The sequence below is a fragment of the Hyla sarda genome, chromosome 3, assembly GCF_029499605.1.
Source record: "Hyla sarda isolate aHylSar1 chromosome 3, aHylSar1.hap1, whole genome shotgun sequence".
NCBI lineage: Eukaryota > Metazoa > Chordata > Amphibia > Anura > Hylidae > Hyla > Hyla sarda.
The window spans coordinates 346797944-346821072 of NC_079191.1; the positions used below are offsets into that span (position 1 = coordinate 346797944).

Sequence of the window (23129 nt, forward strand, 5' to 3'; positions counted from 1 at the left end):
CGCACAGATTTGACTTGCTGTGCCAAATGCTGTGTTTTTACCAGACTGAGTCCCATTCTTAAGATGCAGAGACCCAATATATTGAGATTTGAAAAGGACTTACTGTTTAGATTCATCATCATCCCCATCATCATCATCTTCTAAATGTGCCACATGTCCCCTAGGGAGATGAACAAGGTACCATGGCTGAGTGGTCTTCACTGAAAACGCTATACTACAGCTACTATAAAAGGACTATGGCATGCACTATAGCTAGGGGCGTTTGGTTTTGCTACAGAGTATAGAGTTTGTTGGCAGTGTGGAGCACAGATGCAGGTCACACCAAGTAAAGCTCTGATACATCTGCACAACATACACGGAGGCAGGGGAAACGTTACAACCAGACAAAAATACACAGAGCAGACGGGGAGTTAGTGGCCAAGAAGGGATGTTTGTTACCGTTGGTGCAGCTCTTCTTCTACTGATTTCAGAAGACTCCTTTAAGAAAAAATCATGACATTTAGTAGACTGAAAATGGAAATGATGCGGGTACTGGTACTAAATACTAATAAAAAAACTAAAGTAATTAACTCCTCAGACATAGCGCACCACAAAAAACACATGTTTACATGCATCAGCAAACTACAGCTGGTCATTCACTTTGGATTAATGTTAGCCAAACCCACCAAGTTCAGCCAATCATCTAATGTATACGGGGGGACCTCCTTAACAGAAGATGCGGGCCTGTTGAATTTTAACATGTCTGATCGTTCTGTTTTTTGGGAGATAAGCTGCCACAAAAGATGGCGAAAAATGGCTTTCTCCTCTCTCCCTATATAGAATAAAGGCATACATTGCCGAGCCAAGTGTGCGTGTGCATGTGGGGATAGAGAGAGAGACAGCTAAATTGGCCAACACTACCTGAAATGTATGGCCAGCTTAAAGGGAACCTGTCCCCATGAGTATGAAGCCCAATATGCACATGTTGTAGAGCAGGAGGAACTGAGCAGATTGATATATATTTTTGCAGGAAAATAAGCAGAGATTTACAAGAAAATTACAATTTGTCCAGGAACTTTTCCCACAGAAGTATATATCACTCTGCTCAGCTACTCCTGCTCCATAACTGCATACTCATGGTGACCGATTCCCTTAAAGTATTTTTTTATGGTAGGTTGAACACTATTAGGGACCTAAATCTATCCCTGTATAACCCCTTAAAGCAGGGGATTGGGGGCACCAAATACAGTGCTGAATGTTTTTGGTAGCATAGGCTATTATTCGGTAATAATGTAGAGGATCTTGTGTATGCCTTGTGCTTACATGTTTTAAGCTGATTTGGCAGGCATAGGTTTTCAGCTTTACTAATTTCTAATGCTGCCTACATTTCCTACAATTCCTCTGGCTGTGCAAAGAGGGGGGAGTCTCATCACTACATCACCTGGGTAGAATTCAGCAGTCTATATTGCTGAGACTCATGAGTGGGCTGAAGTCAGTTTACATTAAATGTAGTTTTGATGCATTTTTTTTTAGAAAAAATATTGCCATGAGGCAAAAGTGATTTAACCTATAATCCAAACTGAGGTGTTTTATGAAGATTTTAAGTCTTCGGGTTATGTTTGCATGTTGCATTTTGTTCAGAATTTTATTATGATTTGTGCAATCACTGAATACATGTCATATTAATGTCATTTCAGAAAAATCACAACAAAAATGCAATGTGTGAACACACCCTCAGGAGAAGTGCATATCTACTATATATTTTGATCCCATAAAGATAATAGCAGCATACAGCAGCTGGGAGAGAAGGAGAGGGTCATTCTGTAGTTCACAGGAAGTAAGCTAAACCAGGACAGACAAATTCTCACTATAATTAGATTTTCTGAGGATAAGACTCAATCAAATGCCCAGTTACAGTAATGAAATGTATGGATGCAGCTGTGCTGGAATAAAACAGGTGGCACTGTAGGGTATGCATGATATGGTCAAAAAAAATAAATAAATCTGGAGTGCTTTTTTGATACAATTTAGTAAATAACCCACAATCATAATATTGAACATAATTTCTTCTCTGTCTATTTAAAAGGAAACCGACAAGCTGTTCACGCACACTAAACCCACTATACTGGGTTATAATGGGGGTGAACAGCTTTAAAAACATTGGTCACCTACATTAATTTGTGGTGTAGTATCAGAGTTATGCCTGTTTACCCATCCATGGCTATTGTGCTCCTGTGCGCAATGGAAGCAGAGAGCTGGCTCGCTGAGCCCCCTTGCATTATCAATATTCGCTGTCCGACCTGCCTCCTTAGGGTCTATTCACACGTACAGTATTCTGCGCAGATTTGATGCACAGATTTGATGCGCAGGATTTCAAGTCATTCAGTTTACATTGAAATCTGCAGCAGAAAATCCTGCGCATCTAATCTGAGCAGAATACTGTATGAGTGAATAGACCCTTAATGAATATTCAAATTTCTTTATGCCTTCTGGCATGTGAGTGCTCTGCTCAGATGCGCTGCTGCCTAACTCACGTCCTAATTACGTGAGAGAAGAAATTTGCATATTCATTACTGGGCCGGCCAGGCAGTGAAAAGTAAGGTGCCAGCTCCTTGCCTCCATTGTGCACAGGAGCACAATAGCCATGGATGGATAAACGGCCATAACTCTGATACTACACCACGGATTAATGTAAGTGACCAATGTTTTTAAAGCTGTTCACCAGTACTATAAGGCTGCTTTCACACTATAAAGTTCATCTGTTTTAAAGATCCGTTTGATGTTCCTTTATGAAAACCTTGAAAATCGGCCATTAAACGTCCGTTAGAAAATCCCATTATAGTCTATGGGAATTTTTACATTATCCGTTTTAATCCGTTATAGTCCGTTATTAATAACGGATGTTATTTTGTGATGGAAGATAGTAACGGGAGAAATAGTGCATGCACTACTTCTTCTGTTCATTCTTCCGTCACAAAATAACGTCCGTTATTAATAACGGACTATAACGGATTAAAACGGATAATGTAAAAATTCCCATAGACTATAATGGGATTTTCTAATGGACGTTTAATGGCTGATTTTCAGGGTTTTCATAACGGAACATCAAAAGGATCTTTAAAAGGGATTAGTTTTATAGTGTGAAAGCAGCATTACCCGGTAGATTAGGTTTAATGTGGGTGAACAGCCTGTCAGTCTCCCTTTAACAAAAAGTCCAAAGACTCAAAAGGCTTGTATAGGTCTAGTAAAATGGACCTTTTTCCTCAACAAAAAAAGCCCTGCGGTATAGGATACTGCAGCTTAACATTGCATGACAAGAAGGGGGTTCTGGATAGCCCATTAAATATATATATATATGAAGTATATAAAAGTACCTTAATAAGGAAGAGCTAAAACAAACAAAAAAGGATACAGCGCTCCATGGTGTATTAAAAGATAAACCTGTGAGGTATATTGAATAAAAATTTACCGCTCCCCTATGGAGGTTGTGTCTCCACATACACAACAATGGTGAGCGCATGTAGTAGTGGTGTCCACAGCCGACCAGTCAAACGTAGAAATCGGATGGATAGCTTAAAAGAGGAACACCGGTCTGTGCCTGGCGCTGGACACAAGTGATTCACACGAATGGATAAAAGCAGGGTAATTTATTCTCCCATCATGCAACGCGTTTCACTGCAACAGCAGCTTCATCATGCCTGATGAAGCTGCTGTTGCAGTGAAATGCGTTGCATGATGGGAGAATAAATTACCCTGCTTTTATCCATTCGTGTGAATCACTTGTGTCCAGCGCCAGGCACAGACCGGTGTTCCTCTTTTAAGCTATCCATCCGATTAATAAGGAAGAGGCCTTTAGTTTTAAGTTTTTTTTTTTTTTTTTTTTTTTATATCTAACATTTTACTAAATTACAGCACAAAATTCATATCATACTAAAACCAACGGATTAAGTAAAATATAAAAGTAAAAAAATAAATAAATGTATTATTCCCAGTATAATGTCACCTAAAAGTATAGTGTTAGAAGCAAGGCAAGTAATGCTATAAAATTGCCCGTGAAACATGGGAATAATTGGCCCTCTGTAAAACCCCAATTTCCATCCCAATTCAATGTCCCAATTTGGTGAGCACTGAGCACATATTCTGCTTTCATCTATGGCACTGCCAACTTATTATCAGCTGTGCCTCGGTGTGTTCATCAATTGAGTCAAAATAAACTAAAATAAGGTGGGCAAAAAAAAGACTGAAGAAAAAGAAAAGTCTCTGTATCCTTTTGCTTCGTGTTACTCGGGGATAATTTGCCTTGTGCGCTTGCAATACAAAAGCTCGGCATGAGTCACTCCTACCTCCCGTGGAATAAGAGTACTGGATTTCTCAGACTGATATACAGCAGATTTTTCTTCTGATGAAAGGAAATTGCTACCGTTTCGTATATTTTATGAATTTCGTACTGCGCATTATCATTACTTTTGAAAATACATTTTTGTGTTGCCAGAATTTCCATTAATCTATTGTTTTATGAAAATAGCTTATAGTAACATTCACCCACTTGTTATTATGGCTTGTCAAGACAGACAATGAAAGGCTTTCTTTGGGCATGGTGAAGGCAATGATGTGCTTTGTATCTGAACACGGGCAGACAAACATGCAGCACTGAACAATGTAGTCATTTTACGGCTGAATAGATATGCTAGATGGGTTGGCGAGAACAATCTTGTACGGAACAGAGCGAACCCTGATCTTAATTCCCACTGTTTTAGCGTTAGAGATGATGGGAGTGCAAATCATTTTAGGTTATATGGGACAGAACATGTGTTTTTGGGCATATTGAAGCAATAAAGGATGGCAGCATGAAATGGACCAGTCAATTGGCTTTACGGTCCCTTTTGCCAATTGCATATATTGATGGGGTTTACAATTTTATTGCAAAATGCTTTCTTGTTTGCTGATTCGTATGGTTGCCAGCAATGATCCAGGGCAGGACCGCCATCAGGGGGGTACAGGCAGTACCCCTGTAAGGGGCCCGGGACCAGCGACCCACTTTGCTTGCTGCCCGCCAGTATAACCAGGCCCACGGCAGATAGACAGGGAGAGATCTTTCAGAACACAAAGTCTGCCGCAGGCCTGTGGCCACTTTATACATCTGCAGGCAGCCCTGATCCTGGGACATGCCCTGACAGCCTGTGGACCGTCATCATTACATCAGAGTATGTCTAGAGCTCTATTGGCTTAGTGTATAAGTGGACAAATCACTGTAGAGCAGTGTTTCCCACCATAGTGCTTCCAGTTTTAGCAAAACTACCACTACCGACATGCCTGGACAGCCAAAGGCTGGATGCACCCTAGTTGGGAAACACGGCTTTAAAGCTTCCATACAAGCCAGAATACTATCCAACTATAACTAACCAGCAGCAATCATTTTATAATTGTATGCAAGAATCTGTTAAAGTGTACCTGTCATTTACAAAAACTTTTCACATAATGTTAATAACAACATTGTATGTATGTTTGTAATATACATTGGTTAAACAATGTGTATATTTTTGGATGAAAAAAAGCAGGGTTTTGTGCACTGAGGACAAGCAGGGCTCTGTGCACCGAGGACAAGCAGGGCTCTGTGCACCGAGGACAAGCAGGGCTCTGTGCACCGAGGACAAGCAGGGCTCTGTGCACCGAGGACAAGCAGGGCTCTGTGCACCGAGGACAAGCAGGGCTCTGTGCACCGAGGACAAGCAGGGCTCTGTGCACCGAGGACAAGCAGGGCTCTGTGCACCGAGGACAAGCAGGGCTCTGTGCACCGAGGACAAGCAGGGCTCTGTGCACCGAGGACAAGCAGGGCTCTGTGCACCGAGGACAAGCAGGGCTCTGTGCACCGAGGACAAGCAGGGCTCTGTGCACCGAGGACAAGCAGGGCTCTGTGCACCGAGGACAAGCAGGGCTCTGTGCACCGAGGACAAGCAGGGCTCTGTGCACCGAGGACAAGGAGGGCTCTGTGCACCGAGGACAAGCAGGGCTCTGTGCACCGAGGACAAGCAGGGCTCTGTGCACCGAGGACAAGCTGGGCTCTGTGCACCGAGGACAAGCAGGGCTCTGTGCACCGAGGACAAGCAGGGCTCTGTGCACCGAGGACAAGCAGGGCTCTGTGCACCGAGGACAAGCAGGGCTCTGTGCACCGAGGACAAGCAGGGCTCTGTGCACCGAGGACAAGCAGGGCTCTGTGCACCGAGGACAAGCAGGGCTCTGTGCACCGAGGACAAGCAGGGCTCTGTGCACCGAGGACAAGCAGGGCTCTGTGCACCGAGGACAAGCAGGGCTCTGTGCACCGAGGACAAGCAGGGCTCTGTGCACCGAGGACAAGCAGGGCTCTGTGCACCGAGGACAAGCAGGGCTCTGTGCACCGAGGACAAGCAGGGCTCTGTGCACCGAGGACAAGCAGGGCTCTGTGCACCGAGGACAAGCAGGGCTCTGTGCACCGAGGACAAGCAGGGCTCTGTGCACCGAGGACAAGCAGGGCTCTGTGCACCGAGGACAAGCAGGGCTCTGTGCACCGAGGACAAGCAGGGCTCTGTGCACCGAGGACAAGCAGGGCTCTGTGCACCGAGGACAAGCAGGGCTCTGTGCACCGAGGACAAGCAGGGCTCTGTGCACCGAGGACAAGCAGGGCTCTGTGCACCGAGGACAAGCAGGGCTCTGTGCACCGAGGACAAGCAGGGCTCTGTGCACCGAGGACAAGCAGGGCTCTGTGCACCGAGGACAAGCAGGGCTCTGTGCACCGAGGACAAGCAGGGCTCTGTGCACCGAGGACAAGCAGGGCTCTGTGCACAGAGGACAAGCAGGGCTCTGTGCACCGAGGACAAGCAGGGCTCTGTGCACCGAGGACAAGCAGGGCTCTGTGCACCGAGGACAAGCAGGGCTCTGTGCACCGAGGACAAGCAGGGCTCTGTGCACCGAGGACAAGCAGGGCTCTGTGCACCGAGGACAAGCAGGGCTCTGTGCACCGAGGACAAGCAGGGCTCTGTGCACCGAGGACAAGCAGGGCTCTGTGCACTGAGGACAAGCAGGGCTCTGTACACTGAGGCCTGTACAGATGCCTGCTTCTCCCATCCACACTTCCTGTATTTTGTCTCCGCAGACACACAGGCAATTGCAGCAGGGATAGCATTTTTTCACAAAAATATACAAATACACATATAATGTTATTATCTACATTATATAAAAAGTTTTGCTTAGGGCAGGTATACTTTAAAAATATGTAGATTTGGTCTCTGGGAATGCATTTTGAAATACAAAACAGGCTACAGTATTCGCTCAATTTTTAACCAATTTATTTTATTGAAGGCCTAGGGCAGTGATCTGGCGACACAGGAGAGAAGACATGCAACAAAACCATGCCACCAAAGAAGGGGACACTTAAGCATCCCTAAAATACGAGACTAGCAGTAATGAATATGACAAGATTAGCTCATAGCTGCAGCATTTGAAAGCTGGCCAGGAGCTTCAAGCTTCCCATTTGCCATGCTGCAATACTCAGAGCTTTGCTTTACCCACAGTATGGAACATTTCATAACAATAAAGTAACTGTTGGAAACTGGACGTTGGCGTCATGTTAACATTATTTAGGCAGAATATTTTTGAATATTGTTCAAAGGGATCATTTACAGCCATGTAACATTATGCAAATTCAATTATTGTTCCGATCGCTGTGTGCGGGCTTCCGTGTTCAGGGCCGCCCCTCGTGACGTCATGCCCGCCCCCTCAACAAAAGTCTATGGGAAGGGGGCGTGACGGCCGTCATGCCCCCTTCCCATAGACTTTCGTTGAGGGGGCGGAAGTGACGTCACCAGGGGGGTAGCCCTGAACACGGAAGCATGCACACAGCGTTCGGAACAATAAACTTACGGACGCTGGGGAGCGGAGCTCCAGAAACAGGGCAACGGAGTACCCCTTTAAAGAACACAAAAGGCGATAAAAAACCATGCAGTGCCACCTGTGAAAACCCTGCTCCGTGAGATAATGGGAGACAGAGAACCAGAGGGAGAAAGGGTTACCATTGAAGTCAATGAGAGCTTCAGGGCTACTTGCCCGCAGTTCAGAGAGAGTCGCAGCATTGCGCTTCCCACAAGTCTGGATAATGCCTATGTGCATAAGCCCTAACAATTAGAAAAAAAATATCAGGGGTTTCAAATTTTTATTTTTTTTTTTACTCACTTGTTTCCCCCAAGGAAATAGCCACTTTGAGGACCTTGGCCATAGTCTAACTGTAGGTCCTTAAAAAAGAAGAGAAAATACATTATTTAAAATACATTAAAGTTAATGGTGCTCCTCAGTACTATGAGGGCATATTCATATTCATCCTACACAAAGCAGACTCACTATCTTACCTTACACTAACTGAACATAAAAACTGCAGCTTATCCAGCACTCCACACAGGCAACTAGGACATTCCAGTACTTTGATAGGGAGAAAACTGATCATCAAATGTAAAATCTTTGTACTATATCTACACTATGACCATAAGTTTTAACTTATATTCATATTTGTTTATACTCTGTTATTATGAAAAAAAGTTGACTAATGGAAAACATCAACAAGCTAGCTGCTATTGATGGACCTAATACCTGTTTATTATTTATTTAATTATTATTATTTTTTTAAGAAGGGATCTGATCCAGTCTTTAGTTATCAATATAGGCTTGAAAAAAAAAAGCATCAAAATGTATAGTGGCAATATGTTCACAAAGTGAAATGGGTCTGACTGACATTATTACCCTTTACGCTTCAGTTAGGGTGTGCTCCAATGTTCAGGTTTTCTGATGTAATTTTTGAATGGATGTAAACGAGAAAAAAAGCCCTGAGGCTAGGTTCACACTACGGAATTTCTGCCTGCAATTCCGCTTTGAAACTGCAGGCAAAAATTCCGCTTACTAAAAAGTATGGTATGGTGAATGGGTTTCCGTTCACAAATTCACACTTCGCAATTTGTGAAGCGGAATTTGTAAACGGAAAATCAGCTTTAAAATTTCCGCCTGAAGAAAGGGGTTGCTCTTTCTTCAGGTGGAAATACTCGCGGAACACATTGCAGTCTATTGGTGACTGCAGTGTCCGCGCGGTCCTAGCGCCGACTGATTCAGTAGGTGCTGGCCGCACTAGGAATCTCCAGGTGGAAATTTTCTGCACGGAGATTCCGCAGTGTGAACCTAGCCTTAGTCCTTTATATATATATGTCCTATAATTATTATGTCTTCCTGGCTTTGGCTTTAAAAATTGTTTAAAAAAAAACTGATTGTGAGAATATATCCCAAGCCACAAGGTATTTATTATTTATTTATTTGAAAATAGCAAAACAACGTAATGAAGATATACCACAAAGACTGAGGTATATAGCCAAATCATATCAAAGGGTGGTGGTAGAGGTGGGGGCAATTTAAGGAAGAATCCCCATCATTTCAGCATTAGATGAAGCTGCTAATATAATACTTACAGATATTAAATAACATATTAAGCGGCTCTTGAGAACGGTGGATTTTTTTTAAAGCAGCTGACTAGAATAACTCTAATGATTATACTAACCTTTGTATACACTAAATTCACTTCAAGTAGCAAATATGTAAATGTATATATCATTGACAAAACACGCAGATGCATAAACCACAGTCACATATAATTATTAATGGCACAGTAACATTAATCTTTATTATGTACAAAACACATTGACGGAAATAGATAAAACAGATATTAATGTGTACAAAGACCACAGCTGTGATATAATAGTTTTTAAAGGAAAGAAATCAGTAAATAAGTTTGGAATTTACAGTATCAGGGAAAACCAGACTTAACTCCTCTTTTGTTGTAAAACCAAAATCTAAGCTCAAAATATCTATCAGGATGGCAAGCAGACAGGTTACCAACAGGCCCCATCCTAACCTAACATTTTGTTGCATCTATATTTTTACTATGCATTGTATTTATATAACAGAATATAGTTTAAGCATATATAAATGCAATGCATAGTAGAAATATAGATGCAACAAAATGTTAGGTTAGGATGGGATAATATATATATATATATATATATATATATATATGTTTACAACCATCACAAAGTCTTTGTCCATAATACATACAACAACCTCTTACTGAACCACACACCTTTTTCACACATCAGACCCCAACAATATGGATCGAACAGTAATTCTTCAGATTTCATGTTTAACAACAATGGAAACACATGGTTCACTAATTCCTTTAAAGGAATGCATTATATGGCAGTGAGAATTTAAAGGGGTATTCCAGGAATCAAAAAACAGGCCTTTTTTCTTTCAAAGACAGCGCCCTCCTTGTGTCCAGGTTGTGTGTGGTTCTGCAGCTCAGTTCCATTGAAGTGAATGGAGCCAAGTTGTACCACCACACCCAAACTGGAGACAAGGAGGGTGCTGTCTTTGAAAGAAAAAAGGCCAGTTTTTTTTATTTGACTATGCTACAGGGGCTGTTAAGTTAGTGTAGTTCATAATATAGTGTCTGTACCTGTGTGTGGCGGTTTTCTCGCAATTCTTAAGTGATTTTTGCCCCAATATTTATTTTTAACAGCATACAAAATGACTGTGGTCTCGGGATTTCCCAGGTTGCAGTGCGTCGAGACCTGACATCACTAGTCAGTTGTGCAAAGGGAGCCTGTCTGCTTCAATGGGTGGAGCAACAGAGAGATAATTTAGTAACAGCTGTAGGCACCCTGGTTAGAAAACACTGATCTTTTGAGCTCATTTGTGCTGTAATGGGTGGGGTGGCTGATGTGTGAGGGGGAGGAATATAACTTCACACATACAAGCATGTTATGCCCCCCATAGACTTGCATTGAGGGGGCGGGGCGTGACACCATAAGGGGGCGGGGCGTGACACCATAATGGGGCGGGGCTATGATGTCACAAGCTCCCGGTGCCGGTTCCAGTGTTCAGAACAGTTTGTTCCAAACGATGAGCAACGGAGTACCCCTTTAAAAGACCAAATTCCAACAGGAAATACCCAGATATTCTGGCAGGTATGTACTAAAATCACCTTATGGTAGATAACCCCTTTAAGGAATTCTTCAGCACAACTTTTCACTTTGCCATCTTTTTCCAAAAAGCATTGCAAAAGCATTTGGAAAATAGAAAGAGCCCCATACACAACAAAGCCCCTGGATTAATGAATGCAAATAGGAGTTCATATAGGGGTGTATAGTAGGCATATATATTCAGACATGCATGTTGTACTCCACACAATTTCTAAATAGCACCAAAATACAGACTTATATAAGATAGGGTTGTCTACTCCCTATCTATGCTGGTCCGGAGGTATTTCTAAAGTGTTATACTGTTATAATAATATAATACTTCATATTCTCTTGTTTAAAGTCACTGCAAGGGCCTTACGGTTGACCTTCCCGTCTTAAATAAATGTGATGTAATATTTACTGGATTCTACATATGTTTTGCTACTTTTCTCTATTTTTCTTTATTCTATTTTCTCTCACCAAAGCATCCTAAGGACTGATTTCTCCTTTATTGATATTTCCTATTTCAATTCAAGTGGCAATATCACTTTGAGCATCTTAAAACATAACACAGCATACATAAGAGTCCGCAAGTTATGTCATTTAGTAGCACAAAAGCATCATTTGTTGTAAGCGTTCATACAAGAATCTAGGTAAAATAGCTCCAGAAACAGGCCTACAAGATGCAAATGATCAGCAAATGCAGTTAAGGTAGATGCCCCCAGTAGTTGACACATGCCTGTCATAGCGCATTAAGAGTGACTTGTACCATGCTGAATCTTACTTAGTAACAAGCTTTCAAGCGGAAAAAAGTCCATCCAGTCCGTCAATCTACTGATGTAAAATTATTTTGTACATGCACAATGGGTAAGCACACAAAAAACACACTATAAAGTTTTCCTTCCAGTCTAGGATCCTTATTTGTTATTAAACAGATTTTTCCTGACAAGTTGACTCAATAGCTACAGATTTCACATATGAATCACAAATAAGGATGACCTGCTCTATTGAATTAGTTCTAAACTATGTCCAAAAATAATGTCTTAAACTAGCCTGGAATGTAGAAGACTAGCGCTCATTCCTCAGAGGTCTAATATGCTCATATTAATTCTTGGTCAGTGGGCAGGAATCAGTGAATCAGCACATGGTGTTTTGCCTCCTCAGATACAATGTATGCCTGTTTGCTATTTTGCACTAGGCCTCTGGCAAAATTACCTGTGCTGAGCATGCCAAATCCTCCTGGACATAAAGAAACTGATGTTTAAACCATTTTGTCCCAGCTAGGAAAGTGACCAGTTTTTTTTTTTTTTTTTTGGGAACCAACCCAAATCTGTCTCTTCGGCTGTTTGTGACAATTTAATTCCAGACTAGAGACAGTAAAAAATAACAAGGGAAAGTAAAAATTCTGCAAATGTGAGAGGTTGTTCAGCTGCCACCCGGAGTATTACATTTTATGTGACATTTTCATGAACATGACATCTGTCAGTGCTGCTTAAAACACTATCACGGGCTTACAAGGCAAACTGCACCAACGATAAATGAGTCCCATGGAAGGCAGGGAAAGACTAGTATTCATACTAATACACAACGTACTCCAAGTATAGGGAGATTAATATATACATTCTCCACAGACAAAAGCAGCAGGGAGGAAGGTGTGATTATGACAATGTATGATAAAATCAGGTATCTCAGTTATGCATGCGTAATTCTATTCAGAAATGCGTCAAGTAGAAAAATATAAAGATTTGACTGTAGAAAACTACAGCTACAGATGAGAAAACTACAGCTACTGATGAGAAAACTACAGCTACTGATGAGAAAACTACAGCTCCGGATGAGAAAACTACAGCTCCGGATGAGAAAACTACAGCTCCGGATGAGAAAACTACAGCTCCGGATGAGAAAACTACAGCTCCAGAGCGAGAAAACTACAGCTCCAGAGCGAGAAAACTACAGCTCCAGAGCGAGAAAACTACAGCTCCAGAGCGAGAAAACTACAGCTCCAGATGAGAAAACTACAGCTCCAGATGAGAAAACTACAGCTCCAGATGAGAAAACTACAGCTCCAGATGAGAAAACTACAGCTCCAGATGAGAAAACTACAGCTCCAGATGAGAAAACTACAGCTCCAGATGAGAAAGCTCCAGATGAGAAAACTACAGCTCCAGATGAGAAAGCTACAGCTCCAGATGAGAAAGCTACAGATACTGATGAGAAAACTACAGCTACTGATGAGAAAACTACAGATGTGAAAACTACAGCTCCAGATGAGAAAACTACAGCTACTGATGAGAAAACTACAGCTACTGATGAGAAAACTACAGCTACTGATGAGAAAACTACAGCTACTGATGAGAAAACTACAGCTACTGATGAGAAAACTACAGATGAGAAAACTACAGCTACTGATGAGAAAACTACAGCTACTGATCAGAAAACTACAGCTACTGATGAGAAAACTACAGCTCCAGATGAGAAAACTACAGATGAGAAAACTACAGCTACTGATGAGAAAACTACAGTTACAGATGAGAAAACTACAGCTACCGATGAGAAAGCTACAGATGAGAAAACTACAGCTCCAGCTGAGAAAACTACAGCTCCAGATGAGAAAGCTACAGATGAGAAAACTACAGCTACTGATGAGAAAACTACAGTACTGATGAGAAAACTACAGATGAGAAAACTACAGCTCCAGATGAGAAAACTACAGCTCCAGATGAGAAAACTACAGCTCCAGATGAGAAAACTACAGCTCCAGATGAGAAAACTACAGCTCCAGATGAGAAAACTACAGCTCCAGATGAGAAAACTACAGCTCCAGGTGAGAAAACTACAGCTCCAGATGAGAAAACTACAGCTCCAGATGAGAAAGCTACAGATGAGAAAACTACAGCTCCAGATGAGAAAGCTACAGCTCCAGATGAGAAAGCTACAGATACTGATGAGAAAACTACAGCTACTGATGAGAAAACTACAGATGTGAAAACTACAGCTCCAGATGAGAAAACTACAGCTACTGATGAGAAAACTACAGCTACTGATGAGAAAACTACAGCTACTGATGAGAAAACTACAGATGAGAAAACTACAGCTACTGATGAGAAAACTACAGCTACTGATCAGAAAACTACAGCTACTGATGAGAAAACTACAGCTCCAGATGAGAAAACTACAGATGAGAAAACTACAGCTACTGATGAGAAAACTACAGTTACAGATGAGAAAACTACAGCTACCGATGAGAAAGCTACAGATGAGAAAACTACAGCTCCAGCTGAGAAAACTACAGCTCCAGATGAGAAAGCTACAGATGAGAAAACTACAGCTACTGATGAGAAAACTACAGTACTGATGAGAAAACTACAGATGAGAAAACTACAGCTACTGATGAGAAAACTACAGCTACTGATGAGAAAACTACAGCTCCAGATGAGAAAACTACAGCTCCAGATGAGAAAACTACAGCTCCAGATGAGAAAACTACAGCTCCAGATGAGAAAACTACAGCTCCAGATGAGAAAACTACAGCTCCAGATGAGAAAGCTACAGCTCCAGATGAGAAAGCTACAGCTCCAGATGAGAAAGCTACAGATGAGAAAACTACAGCTCCAGATGAGAAAACTACAGCTACTGATCAGAAAACTACAGCTACTGATCAGAAAACTACAGTTACTGATGAGAAAACTACAGCTCCAGATGAGAAAACTACAGCTACTGATGAGAAAACTACAGCTACTGATGAGAAAACTACAGCTACTGATGAGAAAACTACAGCTACTGATGAGAAAACTACAGCTACTGATGAGAAAACTACAGCTCCAGATGAGAAAACTACAGATGAGAAAACTACAGCTACTGATGAGAAAACTACAGTTACAGATGAGAAAACTACAGCTACCGATGAGAAAACTACAGCTACAGATGAGAAAACTACAGCTACAGATGAGAAAACTACAGCTCCAGATGAGAAAACTACATATGAGAAAACTACAGCTACTGATGAGAAAACTACAGTTACAGATGAGAAAACTACAGCGCCAGATGAGAATTTCCCATCTAACTTAATTTGTTCGCCAGCCAATAGGTAACACCAGGGCTATATGGCAGATGAAGATGAAAGTATTTATGGTAGCAAATGGAGATGATACCTGCTTAATGTTTGACGGAAAGCTATCTAATATTTATAGCCATACTTGTTGGGTAGCTGTTGGCAGAAAGCTCATTTAACCAACATTCTTACCCAACTGCCCCATACATGTGCACATTCGGTCACGTGGGCACGTGTATTCACTGGGGGAGAGGAGAGCCTATTCCTCTGAGAACAAAAAGGAGAGCCTGATGCTTCTTTTCCCCCCATATCTGATGTCAGGGGAGAGTTGGAAGGCTTCCACACACAACAGATGGTTGGCTGGTCCTCCTAAAAAGAGCCGGTTTGGACAAGCAGCTCCCTGCGCCACAGCAGGTTAGGCGAGACCCTTCTATAACTACAGGAAACCGTGAGTAAGATCAGGGAACTTTTAAAGCTCCCCAACTTTCTCTTACAGGTACAAATTATTGATTGGGTCCTTTGTGCTTGTGTTTTTTTCTATGTGAACCGGATCGGTTATCCTGGGCAAAGCTGTGGTTCCTAAGGACAGTTTTTTTCTTTACAGGCGTTGTCTATGGCCCTTTTTGCTTACAGGATTATTAGGGAAAGTCCTGACCTGTATACAACTGAACCCAATACATATGGAACCCACCATCTAATGCTTATATTTATGACATTATAATTTTATATACTTCTTGTGGTGTCTATTACACCAATTTCTATACCTCCCTGATGACGCCAATTTGACTATTGGCAGAAACGCGTCGGCGGCTAAATTGGTTAGGAGTAATTGGTGCTTGGGAGACAAGGCCAAGCAGAGCTCACCTAGGCCACCCTATATGCATCAATGACATCCCGTGTCATATATTTTTTGTTTTTGTGGTGACTGGTAACACAAGTACACTAATCCCTATAGCTATTTTGAACAGTCTTGATTAAAGGTTAGATTTTAGGCACACCCGAGACACAATACTGGTGCTCTTATTTTTTGACAATAGGTATTGCCAGTTTTAGAAGAAAAGCAGATCTGGTGAGATTTAAAGGGGTACTCCGCTGCTCAGCATTTGGAACAAACTGTTCCGAATGCTGGAGCTGGCGCCGGGAGCTTGTGAAGTCACGCCCTGCTCCCTCATGATATCACGCCCCATCCCCTCAATGCAAGTCTATGGGAGCGGGCGTGACAGCCGCCACGCCCCCTCCCATAGACTTGCATTAAGGGGGAGGAGGCGTGACATCATGAGGGGGCGGGGCTATTACGTCACCAGCTCCTGATGCCGGCTCCAGCATTTGGAACAGTTTGTTCCAAACGCTGAGCAGCGCAGTACACCTTTAAGAGGTTGTCCACAGTCTGTGTTAAGTACTACAGCTAATCTCCATTCACTTGCGGCAAGACCACAAACACAAACTAGTGTGTCGCTGGTTTCTGGAAGAAAGTGATATTTTTTTTCTCATCATCTTAATGTTTTCTAAAGTAAACTTAGCTAAAACAGACACTGGTAGGAGGCTCAGTGACCTTGTCCATGCTGTAAAAATTAAGCTTAGTGAATCAGTTACAACCACAATGACTTTTCTGACTCACTGTTCCATGACAGAGGTTGTATGGTAAGCCACAAAAAGATGATAAGATTATATCTTCACGTATACTCTAAACATAGCACTGATGTTCATCACTGAACACCAAAAGAGTTGAGATCCATGAAGATTTTTAGCTACATGCATCCTAAACCAAGCTCCTAGCCTACTGCTCTAGAACAGAACTCTAAACACAACAGGGGAGATCCATCAAACCTGTGTAAAGGAAGAGTGGTGCAGTTGCCCATGGCAACCAATCAGATCGCTTCTTTCATTTTTCAGAGGCCTTTTTCTCTCCACAGGTTTTGATAAATCTCCCCCAATATCTACCGAACAAGATTCATTTGGGAAAGTGTTACTTCTGCAGTTGATATCTGCTGTTTGGGATAGTTCAGAAGCCACTATATACATTAGATGGTCAACAGATCCCACTGAAATAGTCAGGGTTCAGACAACACATGTCTAAGTTGTAGGGCTGGGCGGTATACCAGTTCATACCGAATACCAAAATTTTTGTCCTGCACGATATGAATTTTTCCCCATACCGCAATACCGGTTTGACCCCTCCCCCTCGGGAATGAGTTATCAGCCCAGTGCTGCGCTGTCCCCACATCGTGAGCCGCGAGCGCTGTTCTGCCCCCCCCCCCCCAATTATCAGCCCAGCACTGCGCTGTCCCCATCGGGGTAAATACTCACATATCACCTGCAAGCGCTGTCCTCCTGGTCCTCCTGTTTGTTGCGGGCCGCCGGTGCTGACACTCTATACTGTACGCTGAATCCCTATGCCCGGGCTGCAAAAGGTAAACAAAATAAACTTTAACTCACCTTCCCCCGTCGGTCCAGACCAGCTTCCTGGGAAGGGGAACGTTGGACAGCCGTCAGCCTATCACCCACCGCAGCGATGTTCTACCTCAGCCGGTGATAGGTTGAGCCCACTGTTATGTAAGAAGCCGGCTTCGTATAGGACAGTGGGCTCTGCCTATCACCGGCCGAGGCAGAACATCGCTGCGGCCAGTGATAGGCTGACGGCTGTCCGACGTTCCTGTCCCCAGCAAGAGCGTAAGGCCGACGTAGGAACGTGCGTTAAAGTTTATTTTGTTTACCTTTTGAAGCCCGGGCATAGGGATACAGCGATACAGAGTGTCAGCGCCGGCGGCCGCAACAAACAGGAGGACGAGGTAGGCAGCGCTTGCGGGTGATATGTGAGTATTTACCCCGATGGGGACAGCACAGTGCTGGGCTGATAATTTTGGGGTGGGGAAATACCGTTATATACCGTGGAACCGCCATAAGTTACAAAAATACCATGATACACATATTTGGTCATACCACCCAGCCCACTAAGTTGTATGGCCAAAACCAGAAAAAGTGTGTGCTGAGAGAGTAAATTATGGAAAAGGCGATGTATGTCACAGAAAGGACATTTCAGTAAGACACATACTGACACTAGAAGTACAATTGAAAGCTTCTGTGTATCAAGATATGAAATTAAACACTTTTACTAAGGGCTTAGAAGATTATGGAATCAGGAAGAGGAGGAAAAGGGGAAAAGGATGAAAAATGTCCATATAGGTAAAGGAACAGATGCAAAATCATAGAATGTTGCAGAATCTTGTAAAGCCTTTTTTTTTTTTATTGGACTAACAGTAATATATTTCTACCTGTAATCTCCTGTTCAAGCAAAATAGTACATCATGACATCTTGTGTCGAAGTGCACAAAACACCAGAAAGAGTTCAGAGTGGATGATACTTGCGATATCTGTATGTCGGGTGAAACCTCATACTGAGGATCTTGACACATCCTATCAGGAGTATCTATGCAAAGACTTTCTCAGACTTTGTTATCCCTTCAGTCACAGACCATGAGGAAGAGGAACAAGATATACAACATTTTTTAAAGTGGAACATTTCTCCACTGTAGTTTGCATTTTTTGTAAGGTTCTTGAAGTGAAGCTTCACTTTTCGTTTCCTTTTGCATTTAAAGTAAACCTTATTAGGCAGCAGTGCATTTTTTATGACTGCTTTTGTTATGGAAACACTTACAGATATTGCAGCTGACTGTTATTGGCACAATAACACAAATGTATTGGCTCACCGTAATCTTTCTGTCCATAAATGGGCTACTATAGGGAAGTATGTTGAGTGTGGTTAGAAAACAATTGCCTAATAAGCAGTCATTGCACTCATCCTCTAACCACATACACAGGCAAGAAATCTAACTTGCCTCTGTTATGTAAGCAGAAAAACAAGCACTCCATAGGGTAATATTTTTAAGCCCCAGTGTGAGGTAAAAAAAACTAATGACTGTTCACCCTGGGTGGTTTTGTAACTTCATACACAACGACAAAGAAAAACAGGCATCCTGCACTCACCGTCCTGACGCTGATAGTTCGGCTCCCATCTCCCGAGATGGCAGCCGAACTATCAGCGTCTGGACGGTGAGTGCAGGACGCCTGTTTTTCTTTGCTATATACTTTTACTTACTGGGTTTACCATTGTCCTAGCACTGCCGTCAGCTGATTTGATCTGGTTGGTTGCTGAAGTGTCCACATTTCCATCTCGTGGAGCTGTGTTTTCAGGTACCGGTGCCACTATTCTATTTTCTTATTGTATGCTTCATACACAACAATGATGGTAGCATACAAATAGTAGGCCGTCTGCTGTATCTGGTATATGATTGGACAGGGATGGCTTCGAGGAGGGACCCGGCTCAAACGGCGCTGGCAGACCATGACAAGGTATGGAGGATAAAAGAGGATTTTATTGACCAAGATGCAAAGCGTTTCACTGCGCAAGCGCAGTGAAACGCTTTGCATCTTGGTCAATAAAATCCCTTTTCATCCTCCACACCTTGTCGTGGTCGGTCAGCGCCGTTTGAGCCGGGTCTCTCCCCAAAGCCATCACTGTCTGTTGTTATGTGACCATTCTAATGAGGAATCTATCAGAAGCCCATCTGCTCTGACTATTATGTAACAATATCTGAAATGTTAACTCTAATGCTTTTTCGGTCTGGAAAGATATACGAGAACCTACTACATTCTTTAGCCTGGGTGTTAAAGGTATCACAATGAACAACGCAGGACTAGGGCACATCTTGTACTGTACAGACTTGTGTCTTGAAAGGAACAAGAACAAGGGAACAACATATAAACTAGTTTGAAAGCCAATAAAAGTAGACAGAAAAGGTAAAGTTGACAAAGAAAAAGAATATACCAGATTAGATCTTGCAGTGTAGTATATTTCTTCTGCACTGTCCAAAAAATCGTCCCTGTCGAGCTGTTTAGCAGACAGATACCCAAGTTATTTACAGCGATTGAAAGCGGCACATATACAAGAGGGAATATCACTTGCAGGCTCTAAAAAATAAATCTCAAAAGCAATTGCCTGGCTGGATAACAACACACTCATACACTCATACCATGCATGCTACTGTCTTCACTGGTAATATACCATATGAGTAGATCACTGCATAATACAATAGTATTCTGTTAGAAGCAAACACAAACAGAAGTGGTAGTGGCAGGAACTGCAAATCTTCGTCAATACATTTCAACAAATGGAAGATGAATAAATCCAATCAATAAAGCATTCTCCAAAGAAGACTTGAAAATGTTAGTTAAACCCCCCAAAAAAGCATTAGTATAATAGATGCATTCTCTCTGACCTTCCTCCTAAATCATTTGCCACATGCAGGATCTTTTAAGAAAACAAAAAAAAGGGAAAAGCAAGTCTTAAGGAGCAAAATAAGAGCAGAAAGAATAGTTTATAAAACAAAGTGTGCTGAGAATAGTGTTCTGCTTGAAGCAAATAAGTGAAGCGTTTGCAGCACTTCCATTCAACAGCAAATTGCAACTACAAAGCCTTCAGTCTACCTACTACACCAGGAGGACACTAGTGGTGTCCTTCACCTCATAATCAATGGGGATCCACTATAGTCTTAATAGTACAAATCAATAATAGAAGATGTTCACATGGTCAACATGGCACCCTCCCAACTACTCACCAGATCATGATGTGGCTCAGTCTCTTTCCTCATAGGTGGATCAAACTTTACTTGGCCAACTACAGTAAAAAAATATATATATTTCCATTTATTTTCTTTTAGTGATAGATTTCCAACATTTACTAATATCATTTCCGTTTCAATACAATATTCTAGATTATTGTAACTCATATTGAAATAAGTTTCTTAATATATATATTTTGATGCTTTTTGGGCCAAATTGCTTGGCTGACAGCTGTCACTGATTATACCATAAACACATGAATATGAGGCATATACAGCTCACCTGTGTCAGTGCACGAACTTTAAAACGCCTCCAATAGTAGAACAAAGAAAAAGGTTCAGCACTCGTTGGTCTGGAGTAAAAGTATTCATTTATTAAGCACACAAATAAAAAATCCATCAATCTAACAGTGAAGTGCATAAACACGGTGATGGAAAAATATAAACCATATGAACAACAGGGATCCAGCTCACAGGGTTAGCAAAGAGGTAAAACGTAGCTTTTACTATCTCATGTTAAATTAGCAAAATCAAACACAAACCAAAAAGGGAGAAAAAAGAAGGGGGGGACGACAAGCCCCTAAACACAGTACACCAACGCGTTTCGAGCTGCAGAGAAGCTCTTAGTCATGGCTCATCTGCAGCTCGAAACGCATCATCGTACTGTTTTTAGGGGCTTGTCCCCCCTTCTTTTTTTCCCCCTTTTTGGTTTGTGTTTAAATTTGCTAATTTTAACATGAGATAGGAAAAGCTACGTTTTACCTCTTTGCTAACCCTGTGAGATGGATCCCTGTTGTTCATATGGTTCTCATTTACGGGAAGCGGCCCGGATTCATCCAAGCTCCAGGTGCTCCTACCCAGCAAAAGTCTATGCAACTTACTACGAGTGGATGGTGAGCTGAGCATTTTCTTTTTCCCTGCCGATGTATGGAAAAATATGCTTGTAGCAAGCAGCAAACCTACATGTTTCAAGCCTGCATACGGCTCTTAACTTATGGTCTTACCACGATTAGAGCCATATGTAGGCTTGAAACATGTAGGTTTGCTGCTTGCTACAACTATATTTTTCCATCACCATGTTTATGCACTTCTCTGCTGGATTTATGGATTTTATATTTTTGTACTAAATAAATGAAGAATTTTACTCTGAACCAACGAGTGCTGGACCTTATTTTCTTGTTCTAATAAAAACATGCACTTAGACACATGTGCAACGTTCTGGCTGCAGCGCCTATCTGAAGCATAGTGAACAGTATAATGATATATACTTTTATAAGCACAAGTTACAAGACATAAAATGTGTGTCTTATCCACAGTATTGATCATACCTCCCACTAGATAGAATTGGCCAAAAGTAAACCTATCACATGAACCTAACTCATTATCATATGTCCCTTAATCAATAAATTTCAATCTACACATACAGATACAATGTTATTCCAAATAATCAAGAAGAAAGTACAGGCAACTCACCACGTTGTAGTAACTTCGTGTTTATTACTGGGACATGCAGGTAAAGCGGCTCCACGCCACACCGGGATGCCGAACACTAGTGCGTTAACCGATGACAGCTGTTTCTTTCCTTTCAGGAACTTCAACAGATCGTCTCCATTCACCTGTGCACGTGACTATATATCTCCTCCTTTACTTGTGACGTCGTGCCGAGGTGAGCGGAGCTTCAATCTTACAAATAGATTTACCAATATTAGATTTATAGAAAAATTACCTATAAACCATAACATAATTGTGTATAAGTGAAAATAGCATTACTGCTGTGGTAAAAAACTGTTTAAAACCAGGCTAGTAAAAACAGAACCATTTGTAACCAAACCGATGTTCAGAGAAAGACTCCCATATCTATTCTATCATTTAACCTCCTCATGTCTTGAGCTCCCGTCCTCAATATCCAACGGGCTTCTGTTTCTCTTAATTTTTTCACATTATCTTGATCTGGTTTTATTTTGACTTTTTCTATGCCTAAGAATTTTATATTTTTGATGTTTCCTGCATGTTCAGAGATCACGTGTTCTATCAGTCGCGGTGAACCTTTTTTTGTCACTATAGAGTGCATGTGTTCTCTGAATCTGATATTCATGGGTCTGATTGTACTGCCTATGTAAAATCTCATACATTCACATATGATTGCATATATTACATTTTTGGATCTGCAGCACATAAAATCTGTTATTTCTCTGGTAATGCCACCTATGTTAATACTGTTGCTAGTTATAAAATGGTGGCACCAGTTGCAATTTCCACATTTTTTATTTCCTCTGATTATTGATTTATTTAACCAGTTTTCTTCTGTTGTTCTTTTTTCAGTTATTTTACTTTTTACTAATTCGTCTTTTAAATTTTTTGTTCGCTTAAACGCTATCATGGGTTTTTCTATTTTTATTTTACCAAGAATCTGGTCTCTTTCTATTAAATGCCAGTTCGTGTGTATAGATCTTT

The 23129-nt window shown here is 41.8% G+C and overlaps 1 protein-coding gene across 8 annotated transcripts in view; it reads right to left on the reverse strand.

Moving 5' to 3' along the window:
* Positions 1 to 23129, reverse strand: part of MAP4K3 (mitogen-activated protein kinase kinase kinase kinase 3) — a 302519-nt gene that overhangs the window by 65686 nt on the left and 213704 nt on the right. For 2 of the 8 annotated variants that reach the window (XM_056567504.1, XM_056567507.1), the window contains 5 exons: positions 20673 to 20731; positions 19883 to 19945; positions 8185 to 8243; positions 439 to 477; positions 104 to 160 (listed from right to left, as the gene is read on the reverse strand). In XM_056567504.1, coding sequence (XP_056423479.1) covers positions 104 to 160; positions 439 to 477; positions 8185 to 8243; positions 19883 to 19945; positions 20673 to 20731 — 277 coding nt within the window. The remainder of the gene's footprint in view (positions 1 to 103; positions 161 to 438; positions 478 to 8184; positions 8244 to 19882; positions 19946 to 20672; positions 20732 to 23129) is intronic. The other 6 variants (XM_056567506.1, XM_056567510.1, XM_056567505.1 and 3 more) reach the window with 5 other exon arrangements.